This window comes from Pelodiscus sinensis, chromosome 4 (assembly GCF_052426305.1).
Source record: "Pelodiscus sinensis isolate ZL-2025 chromosome 4, ASM5242630v1, whole genome shotgun sequence".
Classification (NCBI taxonomy): Eukaryota; Metazoa; Chordata; order Testudines; family Trionychidae; genus Pelodiscus; species Pelodiscus sinensis.
Window position 1 is genome coordinate 125483708 of NC_143055.1, and position 17737 is coordinate 125501444.

A 17737-nucleotide genomic window follows, 5' to 3' on the forward strand; every position below is an offset into this window, starting at 1 on the left:
TGGGAAAGCCATAAATTCATGTACAAGATTGATTGCATAACGAGGGTAGATAAGATATTTTACATAACTGGAGTTGCATACCTCACCTGACTTTCCAGGTCTAGTGTAGACCTGGCCTTAGTGAGAGGAAAAAGAAAGTCCAAAAGCAAAAAAATATTATTTGCTGCACTTTTGATTTCTCTTTTATTTTGCTTTGTTTCAGGAGACTCAGGTGCAATGCAGAGAGGGAGGTTTAAAGGAGAAATCTTCATAAATCTAGTTAGGAAGAGGGTTCCTGAAATCTGGGCTGAGATTTGTCTTGTTCTTTTCCGTCTCTGTGCAGCTCATTTGTTTCAATGATCATGTTTCCCCCCATCCAGTCGTTCTATATAAGGCTAAATTGTTTTGCCCTATTTTTTCCTCCCTTGGTTTTCTCCAGTAACTTGTTTTATGCTCAGACATTTGGCCCGTTTTTATCAATATTTTTAGAAAAAAATACATTATTTATTACTTAGAAGTATAAAAAAGGCATCACAGATTGATTTTTTTTCAGCAAAGCAACCAAAAATCTGTGCAGAGTCATTTTAATATCCCTGTCTATCCTACCTCTTTAAAGCCATGTCCTTTGTGTGCAATTTTACTTCCTGGCAGGGGGTTGATTTTGCCCATGATTGTGATGAAAAAGAGTTTAGTGCATGGATGTGTTCAAAACACTTTTGCTCTGAAATTATTAGTAGTGCCTGCCAGCTAATTCCACAAAGAACAAAGCAGAATCAACACAGGTGCTTGTAGAATATCAAGTTCCAAACCAAGAAGAAAACATGTAGGTTTAGAGTGATGATACAAATATGTGCACTGGAGACAATTTGAAATGAACGTGAACCTTTACTTCAAATAACTGCAGGTGTTTATCTGAATCTGTGACATATGTGAGCAGCAGCACGTTCGGCTCTGCACACCTGTGCAAATAAGCTTGAAAATTCAGTCTAAATCACAGGTGTATATATGCGGAAGATATTTAATTACATGTACCTGTAGTTCTTAATGCGTGACAATCTATGGAATTATCTAGTTTTGTAGACAGAACGGAGTTTGCTTTGGTCTTCCACACTTCCTGCCTTATTTCAGCATACTAGGCACATCTTGGATGCAACTGGGTATAGCTATATGTGTGAATCCTAAAAGATATAAACAATGTTACAGAACCTAAAACGACTTCATGACAGAGTGCCATGAGCTAATTATAACATGATGTCTTGGCACAGGGAAAAATTCCAACCGACTTGAATAGAGAACTTTATCCCTTCCCTGGAACGGTTTTTAAAAAGTTCTCATTGTCTGTTTACAGCTAGACGTCTTAAAAATCATGTCTATGGCAGTTTTTATATTTTATATACAAATAACATTTTATAAAAATATTGTAATTTTAAGTGAGTTGTGAGATATTTGGTGCCCTGACTCCTGGATTAATTTCTTAGGAATATTTTAAAAAGTAAGTTTCTAGGCCTTGTGGATTTGGAGAAAAGCTGAAAAACATGAGTATATCCTAAAGGCTTAACTAGGAAGCAAATAAGAAAACACTATATCTGGTTTAAAATCCCCAAAGTTTAAAATAAAACAAATCTTACAAGACAGGGTCCCCAAAATCATGTTATTTTTGAATGCTAGGGATCTGAAGTATTCGTATCGAACCTTTCATTCCTATTAAATTCTGTAGGAATTCTGGGTGTGTCTTGATATTTTAATTGTGACTGACATTACTGGAGACTGATGCAGCCCTCAGGCTGCTCCAGGGACAAGGGACATACTCAGCACCCCAGCCACACTGATTTACATATACTTGGCATAGGCAGCACCCCTATGGCAATAGTGCTGTTTGTTGCTTACACCCGCTCAGCTTTGTACTTGGGTGGGTGCCCAGGAGAGATTCAGATTCCACCCAACTGATTGGCAGAGCACCCAGAGCTGTCTACCAGTGGCAGCTTGTTTCTCCGGGTGGTGCACATCTGTACATATGTAAGTGCACATAAAATTTATTCTGCACGTGAATGGAAAGCCTTGTAAAAGTTTTTGAACCTGCTCATTTTGAGCTGGGCCTGGATTTCAATAGGCTACTTGTGGCACAAGGTGCTATTGACTGCGAGAGAGGGTCGTAAAAATCAGGCCCCAAATAATTAATCTTACACACTATTTTAGCATCTCTCCCAGATTGTTTGTTAAACCAAGATATGCAGAGTCACAAAGTGAGTAAAAGAAACAAAAGGTAACCAAACTTTCATTTGAACCTGAACAAGGGATTTGGATTCTGCTCCAGTTCTCAGTAAAAGCTTGAGATTTATTATTTCATTGCAAATCCACTTACAATAATTTGCAGGCAGCAATCTTGTTACCCTGTTAACTCTCACCATCAGCATATGTACGCTAGCAAGCTCTGTTAACAAATACAAAGCTGTGTCTAACAGGCTGAAACTTCTGCAGTTTGGCAGAAAAAGCCCTAATCTTTCCCCCTTTGGTCTGCACGCTGTGGCTCTCACTCACTCAATGAGCAGGATGGTTTGCTCTGATTTCTGCAAGAGGAAATGTGTAACTTTTCATGAGGCAATTGCACCGGGGGCACTGCATTGAAACAGCGCTGATACTACATTGCCTTTTACAGCTGCACAGAGTGGTTTCTTTCAGTTAAAGCTGAGGTCAGGGCACCTTCTGAAAGTTGCTAGTGGGTTTTGAGTGGGAGCATTCAGAAACCATTAATGCCCATTGGTGCCAACCAGTTTGGACATGAGAATAGTTAGATTTCCATAATTCTTTGGTTCCTTGCATACTATCTGGAAGAAAACCTAAACGATCTCCCAAGCATTTTCCTCTATTGTGAATCTTTAAATAAAAAAAAATTGTATGTAATCCTTTCATTCTAGCCTCAGAGAGGTTTGCGAGATCTGGTTAAATGGTGACGTAACAGGATTTGTTATTTTGATTTCAGGTGAAATGGAGCACTTTGTGACTAGCATGTTAGTATGTTCAATGGATGAATAGCCTGTTCTCTACATGGACTTAGTCCATGTGTGGCCAAGGGTGACCCGATTAAAATGTCATGCTAGTGGTGTAGTTCCTAAGCCACTAATATCTGAACTTGTATTGATTTGGAAATGGAGGGTAAATTCTGTTTGCACTTGAGTGGGTGCCACTGTCTTTGCATGCTAAGCTATGCATTAACGCATCAGGCAGAAATCTATTGAGGAAAAAGCCTCTGGGTTAATCGATGGCAAAAGCATTATGTGACCACCTCTTAAATTAGACTCTGTGGGAAATAACAGGTGGCTGACTAATGTCACAATTGATAGGCCTCTTTGCATCAGCTCTTCTGTATATTTACACGAAGATCAATTTTAGTGGAAGATTAGCGCTGTTCATTCCTAACACAACACAGTCAAATACAATTCATATTTGTAGCACTTTGCTGAGATTCCTGACTCTGCTTTGTGGTGGCAAGATGCAGCCTTTGCTGTACATCGTCCGTTCTGCTATTTATTACGCAGTAGCGACTCCTCAGTAGAATCTTTCTTGTGTGGAGGCCCTTCAATTATGGGGGAAGGAGAAAGGATCCTACTTTTTAAAAAAGCAGCACCGTCTTTGAACATTATTCAATCCTGAACATAGAATCAGAAAATAGAACCCAACTTTTCCTTTTATTAATGTATCTAGCACTCTCCTGAGCCTACTGCGCGTCAGGTGACAATGAGGGTCACTGTGATAAAAAGGACTCTGATAGAATAAAGCAAGGCTGATCAGGAAGGATAAGGCAGTGTGTAAGGGGAAGAGCACAGGTGACAGAACCCTAGTGATCAGCTGAATTTTCCTTGACATTTCCACCCAAACGAATGCCGCCTTGAATCACACTCCTTGCATTGCTTCCTTTTGTTAGACCGTTACAGCTGAGATGAGTGGATCCTAGTGAGATGTCAGCAGCAATGTACGGAAGGAGGTGGAGATGAGAAATTGGAAGTCCCTCTCCATCCGCATAATAATTCTAGAATGTTTTCGGCACCCTTATGGCAAACCCGTTGTGGTTTTTTTTTTTTTTTTTTCCCCTTTCTAGCCAGTAGTTAAATTGTGAAGCTATTGATTTCTCGTCAGACTGCCAGTTAGGGCAGCTAAGATAATGGCAAATTAACGTTCATTCACCAACATCAGTGCTGGGCTTTTCAACGAGAACACATCAGAGAGGGACTTGAGGCTGTCATTACTGTGATGCTTCCATTGAAATGATTTGTAGTGGCCAGTGATTACAATAATAACTTTATATCAAGCTGTGAATTTTCCCCTTGCGTTCATCGCATCAGTCTGTATTATGTATTAATGTAGTCTTTGTTTGCGATGAATAGATTCAGGTACATACTGGTCAGAGAGAATTAACTAATGAAAGGAAAAGATGGGGGAATGCCTTGCTGAAAGTACCTTGGGGAAAGTGAGGTAGTGTGAATTGAAAGAGATGTCCAACACAATTGCAATTCACACAAAGCTGTCGATGGCAAAGACATTGTAATCCTCGCTCTCCTTTGTGCCCAGTCAACCCCATTGGGCAAGGCATTGTACAAAGACGGTGTGAGATGGTCCCTGCCCCAAAGAGCTTATGGCTGAAATAGACAAGACAGACAAAGGGGGAGTGAGAGAGAATGGAAATAGTATTCCCATTTTACAGAGGGGGAACTGAGAGAGATCCAGTGACTTCCCAAGGTCACACAGGAGGTCTACAGCAGAGCTAGGAATGGACTGCAGATCTGCTGAGTCATCCCCCACCCTTCTAATGCCTTCAGCAGAGGACCATCTGTCTTCACGCATAAAGGGGAATGTGGAACAGAACTGAGTTTTGTGTGGACTTATATGGCTCCCATGTCAGAGTCCTCGCTCCTGTAAGTGGTCCGACTGAACAAACTAGATTTTCACTGGCTAAATGACTCATAAAAATGTGTACAAAGGAATATGTTAATAAATGGCTGTTTTTCTGGCCACTAAACGAGGCGTAGTGAAGTGTGATCGGTATGGAGGAACTCCTCTGAAGACTGAGGCCAAAACTCTCAAGGTTGGTTGCCTAAAACGAGGCTGCTGAATAAAATGGGTTGATTTTCAAAAGTGCTGAGTTGAATTTGTAGGTGTTTGGCCCTGCTCACAATCAGGTAAGATGATTGGTTTGCTTCCCAGATGATGAAAATTATCTGCCTCATCAGTGATTGTTAGCAGCTGATGGGCTAGTTTAAGTATCTTAGAATCTTTCTTGACCTTCTCTTCCAGCAAACATTTGGTCAGCAGTTTCTATTACTCATCCTGAACTATGGGGGTGCTAGCTATAATGTTTATAGCGGTGCTACTAACAGAGGCTACAAGTATTCTATTATTCTGAAATGTGATTGTCTCAAGTAATCAGTTTAGTTACTGGTGCCATTACCAGTTATCAATTCTCCAATCAGTCACCAAGTATGAAACATTAAAGGTGGGAGATACATGCAGCTGACAGCACAGGAGTTGGATGTAGCCCTGAAAGCAAATTTTTGTACAAACAGCTAAAAAACTATGCAGAAAAGATCTTGATTTTCACGTGATTTCTGTTTGAAAGGCTAACTTAGAGGTAGTCATCTTTTTTGGCCAGGTCCAGATTTCTTGGTTAAGGTATACTGAAAGTCCAAATTCCAGAAAAATAATGATGATAAAAATATCAGATAATAATCAAATGAAAAGATTTTGGGGTACATTCAGAAGTGCCCGGTGGTTTGGACTTGGCCTAGGGTCCACCTATTGTTTATCCCTAGGTTAACCTGTCTCTTGAACTCATAAAATTTAGCTCATCACAACTGAGCAAATATTATGTCTTGATTAGGTGAACCAAGGGATATGTTTAGTATTCAGTGAAGATATAAGAAGATTTGATTTTTCTATGGTTTGCATTTTGTCACGAGTTTTCTTTTTAATTACCTGAGTGCTCCAAATTTTCATTAACTAAATAGGATGCAGAAGATGGTTATTAGTTTGGAAAATAAATCCTGCTGGCACATTTACATGCTTTTCACTTGACTAATTGAATTTCAAGTATTCACAAACCCCAAGAAAGCATTATCATTTTATCATTTATACATAGAGTATGATTTTAGACTGTTTTCGAGCATATTAGTCTAGAAGGATGATTGTTCCCAGTTGGCCTGGAAGGAAATGTGACCTGGTATAAGCAGGAATAAAGATGATTATTTAAATGCTTGCAAAAAGTTTCTAGTGCATTTTGTGGAAGGCCCGGCTGGCTAGAGTCAAGACAAAATCCAGTCTCTGCGACACATTAGACCTCTCTTGCTTTGTAGAGCTGCTAGGCCCTAGCAATACAAGTTATTTCACAAGATAATGTTATGCTCCTTAATAGGCCCATGAATCATGTCCCATCATGCTCAAATGCCCAAGAAATTGTTAGCATTGGTATAACGTGAAGAAGCATTGCAGGCATAGAGAAAAGACATGGGAAAGTTAATTAGACTTTAAACCCTCCTTGACTTTCATGGAGATTTATCATTCATTAAAACGTTTTGGCCCATCTTCAGTCTAAGGCAGGGGTGGGGAAGCTAAGGCCTAGGGAAGCCCATATTGGTAAGGGATGGTTTTGGGGTTTTTTTTTGTTTGTTTGTTTTTTTTGTTCTCACTTGTGTGCAGCACTGGACTGATTTTTCTGTGGGCCAGTAGTCCCTGACCCAAAAAAGGTTTCCCCACCCCTGGTCTAAGGAGTTGGATATAACACACTAGTTCTATTTCTGTTCTCTAAACTGAACATCCATCAATAACACTTATTTCAGGGATTGGTTTTTAAATTCAGAATTCCTTAACCTTTATAGCTTGGTTGCAGACTAACCTCAGAGTGAAAATCCCTGTGCAGAGTCAAGGTCTAGTCACCGTGAGACTAAAAAATGGGCTTAAATGTGACTCTAAAACTTCTATAGTTCTGCATGTAAAATGATGTGTGTGCACCGGTACTGCAGTTTGCATCTCCAGGCAGTTACTGATTTCTGGTTTCCACCTAACTGCCTTTTTAATGTGTGTTGTCTGGGAATTGCAGGAGGGTGTTTGCCGTCAAAAAGAGCTAATTCTCTGGGGGTTGGAAAATGTTCTGGTTCCCTAGCAATGCTCATTAATTTATTACATTAGTGTTAGGGACTACAGTTAGAGGAAGGGTAATTAAGATGGTGGATTGGGAATCAGTAGATCTGCATTCAGTTCCCAGCTCAATCACAGACTGCCTGTGTGACCTTGAGCAAATCACTTAATTGTTCTGTGCCTCAATTCCCCACCTTCTGTTTGTATGTTTGATAATTTTCTCCTGCTCTTTGCCTGTCTTCTCTAGAAAATGTTTCCCTTGAAGGAAGGGGTTGTTTTTTATGATATGTTTGTTTAGTGCCAATGGGGCACAATTGTTGATTGATTCCTTTAGATGTTAATATTAAACAAATAATAAGTGATTAGTGAAATACTGAATAAGACTTTTTAAGTGTCTCTGCATGCTAGCAATAATAAGCTTGGGCTTCCCATCAGCTGTTTTTCTTGTGTCCATCAAAACCTGCTTCATGTATAGGTCAGCAAAAATGAGCTACAGAGTATGTTTCCCACTACACTTCTGCCTCGAACAGCATTTTGGGTCTGCATACACTAGATAGCGGAAGAAAAAAATCCTGGGGAAAAATCTTAATCTAGATCTCAGCACTTAAAGGCAAATTGTGCTTTCACACAAGATTAGGTTGTCCTAAACCTTTAGAGAGTCTGCTAAATGTCACACATGCACATCGTCGGCTATTTAAAAATATAGTCAGCACTGTGTTTTAATAAAATTGCCTTAATAAAATGTGAGTATTCCTGTGTTCTCTACCAGACTGAGTGACATACACGAAGGGAATGGAAAGCTGAAGGTACCTTTGCTTGATACTTGTGGTGCCATGTGAGCTGGCAGAGAAATTTGGGAGTCTGATGCTTTGGATGGAGGAGAGAAAGTGATATTTTTGAGTACAGGGAGCATTCCATTTTAAGGCCTCTATGCGTTCTACTCTTTATGGACTTTTACTAAGTGGGCTATTTAACATGCGTCCCTATCAGAAGATCACTGTCCCATTTCAGGGAGTCTGGAGTCAGCCACTGACCTGTGACTGCTTTACATCTCAGAGCATGGAGATCACATGACAAGGGTACATCTGATTAGAGATAGGCCTGCTATGAGAGAGAAGGTCAGCCGGGTTCAGTCCCATGCCCCCTTGCCATGGTGTGGCCCTTGTGCTTTGAAGGTTAAATTAATCCCGTCTGGGATTGAATCCAGAGTCCCCCATGAATGGGGCAAGCTGTCACTGGAATCCTTCCCGTGATGAAGGTTCTGGATGTTGGAGTCATGAGTTGGAATTATGAATGAATATGTACATGATTAAATGCACAGTCAGCCGTCTTTAATAAGAAGTCATCTCTATGTGGAGGCAAAACATGAAATTAACAATATTGCTCCTGAGCCAGGGTCCCTATGACTGTTCATTGCTGTTGGTAGTTTGCTATTAAATTCCAATGAGCACTATAATTTTTCGGGCATGATTCTGCCACCCTTGCTCAGGTTGGACAGTACCTGACCCAAGACAAGCCTTATTGAAATCAAGAGTATTTGCAGTGAAAGATGCTATTCTGTGTTAGTTAATGGGGAAAGCATCTGGCTCTTAATGAGCATTGGGACAACTAGAACAGTGGTTCTCAGCCAGGGTGCACGTACCTCTGGGGGTACGCAAAGGTCTTCCAGAGGATACTCAACTCATCTAGATATTTGCCTAGTTTTACAACAGGCTACATAAAAGGCACTAGCAAAGTCAGTGCAATCTAAAATTTCATACAGAGAGTGATTTATTTACTCTGTGTACTATACACTGAAATGTAAGTACAATACTTATATACCAATTGCTTTATTTTATAATGACATAGTAAAAAATGAGAAAGTAAGCAACTGGTCAGTAACAGTGTGCTAGGACACTTTTTTGTATTTTTATGTCTGATTTTGTGAGCATGCCGTTTTTAAGTGAGGTGTAACTTGTAGGTACGCAAGACAAATCAAACTCCTGAAAGGTGTACAGTCATCTGGAAATATTGAGAGCCACTGGTCTAGACTCTAAGCACTGACCATCAGCACTGGTAGAGGGGAAATCTCTGTTTGCCATGCAGTGAATATGCCACTTAATTATTTAGTCTGGGTTAACGGATTTTTCACATTTCTTATTTTTTTTTCAGATCACAACTTTCAGTACCTTGGCCAATGAGAAGTCATTATCTGACCGCAAACAGGTAAGCTAACCCCTCAGCTTTACATCTCCTTAAATTGCTACAGGTTTTCTAAGCCTCAGAATGTCTAGCAAGAGACACAACCATCTTACTGAGAGCAGACAGCTGCTATAATTAAATAATGCATTACCCAGCAGTGGAAACTTGACAGGCTGTGGTTCAAACAAAGGTAAACTCCCTTTCATGTTGTCTTGAGTGTGTGCAAGAGCTTTCTCATTGTGACATGGCTTCTGTTCTAGAGGATTAGAAAAAATGTTATTGACAGAACATGTGGAGGTATCTGCAATTCAGTATTCGCTCACATTTAGGATTTTGGTACGTTGTTCTGTGATTTATTAAAAGCACAATCTTTTGCATTGAAATCTGACTGCGATTCACCACCATCATTTTTTAAGCTTTCTGCCTGCTTACCTGAAGAGATCTGGTATATGAATTAGTATTTGTTGGAAGAAGATCCAGTAAAAGTAAGATATGGCTACACTGCATCTTGGAGTTAGTCTCCTACCCCAGGTCCACAGAGTAAAACAGAGTAAATCAGCACTCGATTCAGAGATTATATGAGAAAAAATCCATACCCCTTGCAGTATCTTTCCTGTGCGAGACAACATCTGTACAATTTTTGCCAGTTGATAATTCTAATAATTCTGTCAAAGTGGTGCTAATAGTAGTGTATAGTCATGCTAGAGAAAGGAGAAATAATCTATTCTGGTCTAGGCTATGCAGCAGTTGGATAAAGTCAGGTGATCTGTAGTGTGCTGTTTATGAAATGTTTTCCTAGAATTTCTATAAAATATTCATGGCTATTTTATGTATTGGATCCACAGCTTGGCTCTGGCTCTGCCCTGTCTCATGGGTATATCAAGGACATAAATGTTTGCACGAGAGGCTGGCACAGCCTCTGTTAGCCTGTTGAATGTATTGGTCATTCTAGACTGACCTGGAGGACATTTCACTCACAGAGATGGAGTTACCTTCATTCAGGAAAAGGGATTATTAGAAATGCACAGTATAATGGGACAGTGGAAGCATCAGCTGTCTCATCATTTCCTGATGAGTATTGCTTTCCTGATTAAACATACCCAAACAATGACATTAATGGCTGTGTATTTACTTAACATTCTAGACAAGGATTTGCTATTTGGAAGGAGGCATTGTACAATTGTTAATTCTGAATTCCAAGAGGAAATATCTCTGGAATGGCCTCTAGTAATATATGTCTAACTGCAGAAACAAACACGCACGCGCACACACACACACACACACACACACACACGGTTTGCCAGGGTTAGCCACTGGTGGGCTACCGGCATTTTATTCACCTGTGTGTCCACAGGTGTGGCTCCTTACAGCCCTGTTGGTGTGAATCGCTGTTCTTGACCAATGGGAGCTGTGGGGAGCAGCATCCTGACCCATGCCACTTCTGCAGCTTCCGTTGGCTGAACAGCAGTCTGTGGGAGCTGCAAGTGGCCTTACCTGTGGACATGTAGGTAAATTAATTTCTGGTGGCCCATCAGAGGCTAACCTTGGTGAACTGCCTCCGGTGTATTGCCCACTCCTGACTGCGTGGGGCCTTGTGAAACTACTCCACTAAGTCATATGGTGACTGATTATGGGACAATGGTCATTTTGTTGAAAAAGATGAGTTGTGAAGGGCAGTACCTCTGTTCTTCCGCTATCCCCACTCAGTTTTCTTCTCCAGTTCCTCAGCCAGTGGTGAATTGTGGTCATTGAAGATGGTGAAGATTAAGACATAGCTGAACAAAAGAGACGGCCAGCTCTCTCAGTTCTGTTGTGCGTCTGATGATATTTTAGGTTTTTTCTTTTATGTCTCCTGAAGTCACGTGATCAGGTAAGAATCCTAGCTTTCATTTTTAGCCCTCGTGGTTGAAGAGAAAAGCGTAAAAGGTGACCCAAATCCACTCTAAAAGCTCAGAAGTAAAGTGTACAAAACAAACCCATACACATTATTTTTAATCTTTTTTTTTCGTAAGCCAGTTTCTTGATTGAGACCTGACTCGTGATTTTTGAATGCTTGGATTTGGCAGTACCACTGACCTGCTACAGACGCTGAGAGTGACTTTTTTCCTTGAAAGACTCGAGCCTGAGTGTGCAAACTTTTAAGTTAAAAATAATTAAGGAGCTAGCAGTTCTGGTTTATTTTTATTGTACAGCCTCAAAGCCTAACTGATACTTCCCCAGGGTGGAACAATCAAGTGACTGGTACTGTAGTTGCTTGTCTGGTCCCAATGTAATAATGTGAGGAGGAGGAGGTCAAAGAAAATGTAATGAAAAGGAAACGAAGACTGACCCAAAATTGGAAGGTCTGAATTTTCAGCGCTCAAAGTAGAATGATTTGATAGAAATACTTAATCAAAGCCATGTCTGTGGGACCAAAGGGGCAGATTGTGTTATGAGAAAATAGCTGGGTCAAATGGACATGGAAACTAGACTCTCCAGCTATCAAATCATTCAACTGTCTCCCAAAGAAAAGAACAAAAATGACAAGACTGACAAGGAAAACGAGTCTATAGCAAATGACCCTGGTGGCTGTGAAGGACAAAGAAACAATATGTCTGTTTACCTTGGTCAGTCGAAGTAGCAATTCTTGTGTCCCCTGTCGATTACTAGTTCAGGCTTTGAGAAAGGCAAGCAAGAGCTAAGGAAATAGCAATATTTAACATAATATCTCAGCAAAGCCAGGATGGAATTTCACAGGAGAAAGAAAAGGCACTTCTGTAATCTGACATATACCAATGGGTTGCTGCAAATATTGGAGGTATAAGAGCTTCTCAAAGAAAAGATGCAAAGAACCTTTTGTAGTGAAAGAGTTAAGTGATGTAACGATAGGGATCTCTACCATCTCACTGTAATATGTGACATACAAGCTGTATTGTTTGAGACAGATCAGCTTTGTTGTTTAGTGTTGCATTTTCCTGACAGGGTGGGTATGCAGGCACTTGGGTTGAAATATTTTTGTCAGTGAATTAATACCAAAGCATAAGGCACGTGGGGATGGGGAGGCTGGCTGAAGGAAATTCATTAAAAAAAATTGAGCAGATATTGGGAAGGGGAACAGGTTTTTGTTTTGGTTTTTCTCCAGTGTTTGCTCAGGTCTAATGAAGATCTCAGTAGCTAAAGATTTGTTAAAATGTCTACATTGCATTCCCCTTCCGAGAGAGGAATGCAAATGCAGATGAGCAAAATTGCAAATGAAGCCCGGATTTGAATTTCCCATGATTCATTTGCATAATTGCAAACCGCTGCTATTTCGAAATACCCTATTTCAAAATAAAGAATGCTGTGTAGACGTGGTTGTTTTGCAAGAAACCCCTTCTTTCAAAATAACCGTTAAAATTAATCTTTTTAGGAATAAGGGTTATTTCGAAAGAAGGGGTTTCTTTCAAAATAACTGCATCTACACAGCGTTATTTATTTTGAAATAGGGTATTTCGAAATAGCAGCGGTTTGCAATTATACAAATGAAGCGCGGGAAGTTCAAATCTGTGCTTCATTTGCAATTTCATTCGTCTGAATTTTCATTCCTCTCTTGGAAGAGGAATGCAATGTAGACATACCCTATAATGGCTGAAATGGAACATCTCACACAGCTGTCAGGTACTTCCCAGAGCTTTGAAAAGGGAGGGGCACATGCCTGTAGGACAGCAGAGATCACAAAACACTGAGCACAGCTATCAGGGCAGGCATTGTGGAATACTGGCAGAAGCCGGTTCTCAATAAAACAAACAGCAGAGTCCATACTGGCCCTTTGTCGACAATAAAGGGAGGGAAAAAGACAATAGTCTCTTGTGGGAGTGGAAGATTTTCTTGCCAAAACTGGGTGTTTTTCCTGACAAAAAGCAGGTGACAAAACATGCCATTGTAGACAAGGCCTTAGATTCTGAAGCAGAAATATGTAGGAAGAGGCGGGTAGACTCTGCAGCAAATTCCGGGGCTAGGGCTATAGAGTTGCAAAATATATGAAGCCCTGCTCATAGGCTAATGTAATCGTGCACTTTCTCTTTCTAAAGCTTTTACAAAAGGTGCAGAAAGATATTCATTCTTCTCTACAGGAAGGCATGCATTCTCTGCTCCCTTCAGCCTGTTATTAATTACTGCTTAATTCTGATCTGTATATTCTGAGAATACACAAAGGGAAGCTATGTGTTTCCTGTTGTACTAGCTTGATTTTCTTAATAGCTGTTATTTATTGATATCATTTTCCCCAGACTATTTAAAATTCCTGTGAGTTTCAACTTTTATTGTCATCCTATTCTTGTGTATGCTGAATTATTATGTAATATCTATAATTTGGGTGCAAGCCTCACTGTACAACACATACAAAGACAGGACTATGATTTTGATGACTATTTAATGGGTCCCCACAAGTTGTTGTTGAAATAATTTGTGAAAAATAATCTCGCATTGAGATATTTGAAAATAATGGAGGGTGCTCCCAAAGAGAACCCTACAGCGCTGGTTAGGTTTTGACTTCACTATGCTTAGTCCCAGCACTTGTAAGTTAAGTTAGTTACATGAACTAAGTTCAGTTAGCATTTAATCAGGTGTAACAAAAGACAGGACTATGCAGCACTTTAAATACTAACATCTTTAAAGATGTTAAAGATAAGCATCACCTTATAAACCATCTTGTTAGTCTTTACAGTGCTGCATAGTCCTGTCTTTTGTTTCAGCAAGACCAGACTAACACAGCTACATCTCTATTACTATTTAGGTGTGTGTGAGAAGACCCTTTTAGTCTCCAGTAGGGGGACACATGGATGTAAGGGTCTGCCCATGTGGATCCAATTGTAGGATAGCGGTCCTTGATTATAACAATGCTACTGGGCCTTTTTTATTGTTGTTCAATTTTGAGCCATAGCATATTAAAAACTAATGGTATGTTGTTATTTAAGGGCTCCATGCTATTATTGGTCCATCATTTTCAACATCCTAAACAGCTGAGGAGTGTTGGTCCACACAGCTAATCAGCTGTAGCGCTCCTCATTAGGAATGGCTTCACTTTTCTGGTAGAGTGGAATCACCCCATTTCCACTATATAAAGTGCATTGGGAGCCTTCTGAGTGACAGGTGCTGTATGTGCATTTCATCGATGAAACCTCTCTGTGGCTCATCATTGCAGAGAGGTGTCTTTATCACTCAGTTATTCCTCACTATGGCCTCCCTGCTTTCACTTCATTGCTTTAGACTTGGGATAAAGACATGAACCTTCTTATACACCATGGCTTGGTTAGAACCCACTCATAGCTTAGCAGCATGGTAGAACTGATGAGCAAAAGGGAACTCTTTAACTCTGCCTCTGTAGAGAGGCAGAGGAGTGGGAAACCCGCATCTATGAATGCCCTCTTCACCTTCATTCATTACCCAATTTGTTTACATTACACACACTGGACCTTTTTTAAAAAATTGCAATTGAGCTAATTGAAGCCTGTGATTGAACACGATGACTCTACAATAATCTTATTTACAGAAGGGTCTTGTAAGGGAGAAGTGCTTTGTTTTATGTTGATTACACCTGAGATTCAGAGAGACGCTAATCCTGCAAAGAGCCTCCTAAGTGTAGGGTACTGTCCTATTGGACTGCTCCGTGGGTACGTCTAGACTACCGCGTTTTGTCGACGGAAGTTTTGTCGACAGGTACTGTCGACAAAACTTCCGTCGACAATTTGCGTCCAGACACATGGAGTTCTGTTGACAAAGCAAGCCGCTTTGTCGACAGAACTCCGTAGTCTGGACGCAACGTTACAGGCAATAACACCTTCTGTCGACAGAACTCTGTCGACAGAAGGTGTTTTGCCTCGTAAAATGAGGTATACAAGCGTCGACAAAACCGCGGAGTTCTGTCGACGTTATGTCGACAGAACTCCGCGGTAGTGTAGACGCTGGTATTGTTTTGTCGACAAAAGTCCACTTTTGTCGACAAAACTAGGTAGTCTAGACACACCCCGTATCATGGCCTGCAGTGCTCCGGTGTTTTCTTCAGCCCCCTTGAAATAGAACAATGGGTATTTATTATTTCTCCAGTGCCTTGATATTCATCACGCAGTACAGATGAAGAAACCCCCTAATTCCATGCCCCAAAGAGCTTGCCGTCTATGTCCTATGGAACAGTCACTAAAACAGATTGCAAACTACAGGTTCACTTGTGGCTTTCCCATTTGGGCAGTGCACAGTTGTGCTATCCCAAGAGTAGCGCAGGGACTGCGGTCTGGCTCAGAGTCAAGATCTGGTCCCTGGCTCACCAATGCAGCTTTTCTTCCCACTCCAGGCTAGTTCCATTGTGCCGGGTGCTTTGTTAGTTCAGAGAAGGGTCTCTACGTCTTCCCTGCTCATCCTGATGGGATGGCAGAAAGTAGCCCCCTGGAAGTTGCTTTTCCCTCAGACTACTAGTAGCGCAAAGAGTAGACAGCACAGGAGAGCAAGTTGGGTGACTTATGTTCCTTTACTCCCTCGTGCAGAGGTGCACCTGGGTCACATCTGTGTTTTGAAACATGACGGGGGAGGACAATGAAAGATGCACAAAATGTATTCATAGATTAACGACTGTGCATCCTCTCTTTACAGGAACATAGCCTGTCTGTTCAGCGCGGGTCTCCAGTACTGCTCAGTGTTGCACTTAATTAATGTAAGTAGTAATTTCTTCCCTGTTGCAGAATTCCAGCATGGCAGTGGTTGATTTCTTAGCTAATTAGAAAAATTAAAGACAAGGCCCTCATTTGTGGAGTAATACTAGGCCTATCCGCCGCTAAATGACTTATTTAATCACTGAACTTTGGGTATGTAATGAGGGATGACGCATTCAACTATAAAGACAATGTCTTTTTTGTTAATTAGGCAACAAGACGAGAGGACGTCTTAACTCTGTCTAATTGCTTGATATTCTGTCTTGTCTCCCTGATGCAGTAAAGTCCAGGCGATTCGTTTCTCCCACAAAATGGAGCCTAATGAGATGGAAATGGCTCTAAGCACAAATAATTGTCTAGTCTCAGATGAAAGCAAACCAGATATCAGGCTGAGATTGTTTTGTGTCTAATGCCATTGCATTTGGCTATCTGAGGTTATAGGTTTGACAGCAGTGAAGGCTAAGCCTTTGAACATGATAAGATAGGGAGCTTCACTTAATAGAATTTTACTACATTTCTATTTTTGTTTTGCCATAAAGATTGTTATTTGGGGCCAGTTGATGTTCAAACTAGCATGAATCTACCTCGGTCTATTCGTTGACTTCTTTGGAACTACCCTACTTTACCCCAGCTGAGAATTTGGTCCTCTGACTTCTAGGTAAAGAAGGACTTGCACAGAGCAAAACATAGCAAACTGCATCCCAAGATACTGGAGATGTCCTAACTGGTGAGGCTGCACTACCAGACCCAAGTAACTTGGGTGAAATATTCAGTGTCCCTTTCCCAAAATCATCTTTCCTGAATGTTCCTGAATGGTGGGCCTGATTCACCCAGGTGTTACTTCCTGTTTGACATGGGAGGCTACAATGATTTTTCAAAGGGGTCCCGTTTCACTCCCCCAATCTTCTGTGACTTCTCTTTCTTATTTGCCAAGTTCCACTGCAGTTCCAGACTGGCTGAACCAGCACCACAGTGGCTTAACTTAAGAAGCCACCTGAATAAGAGAGAAAGAGAAAGAAAGAACCTACCTGGTTCTGAAAACCTGGTCTTTCCCACTATTATTTGAGGTTAAAAATACCCAACCCCACACTCCTGGAGGTAGTAGGTCTTACAACATCATGGGCCAAATTTTCAGGGAGCAAATGTTAAAAGACTCCTGGGAACTAAACAGCAGCTTGCCCACCACTCGTCCTATCCCAGTGTGGATTTGGCAGTCCTTGACTTTCTTCTGTGTCCGAGAGAACGTTCTGGACTCATCAAGGTGGCTTGGGTTGGGAAAAGTGCATGTTCTTTTTCTGAAGGATCCCTGGATTGCGGATGATTATACTCTCCTTCAAGCTCTGCGTCTGAGGTATTTTATGAAAGCTCTGAAAATAAATTTGATAGCATTCTCCACGTAATGCTCCAAACAGCCTCCGACAGCATCTGCTGCCCGTCTTGTTCCCCTGCCATCTCCCACTTGCACAAGTTACAGTATTTCTTGAAAGACCACAAAGGCCTGGGTGTCGTTGCTTAAAGTGGATTTGACAGAAGCCAATTGCGTCAACGAGGGCAAATGTGATTTGTCTTCCACTGAATAGCTCAGAAACCACAGAGGCAGAATGTGCTAGTTATCAGAGCTGACAACACCAATGGCAATAATCCCTTCATTAAAAAGGACAGAGAAAGGGCTCCCCCATCTTTCAAAACAGACATCTCTAAGGACTTAGGATCACTGTACACAGCCAGCAACTGTTTCCTCCTGTATGCTGAAAATAATTGTGTGTGGCCAAGAGCTGCCTGTCTATTGA

At 41.0% G+C, this 17737-nt stretch overlaps 1 protein-coding gene across 1 annotated transcript in view; it reads left to right on the top strand.

The window, feature by feature from the left end:
* Nucleotides 1–17737, top strand: part of RASGEF1B (RasGEF domain family member 1B) — a 324638-nt gene that overhangs the window by 75250 nt on the left and 231651 nt on the right. Inside the window, exon 3 of the mRNA XM_075929472.2 lies at nt 9256–9309. Within this exon, the coding sequence (XP_075785587.1) occupies nt 9256–9309 (54 nt within the window). The remainder of the gene's footprint in view (nt 1–9255; nt 9310–17737) is intronic.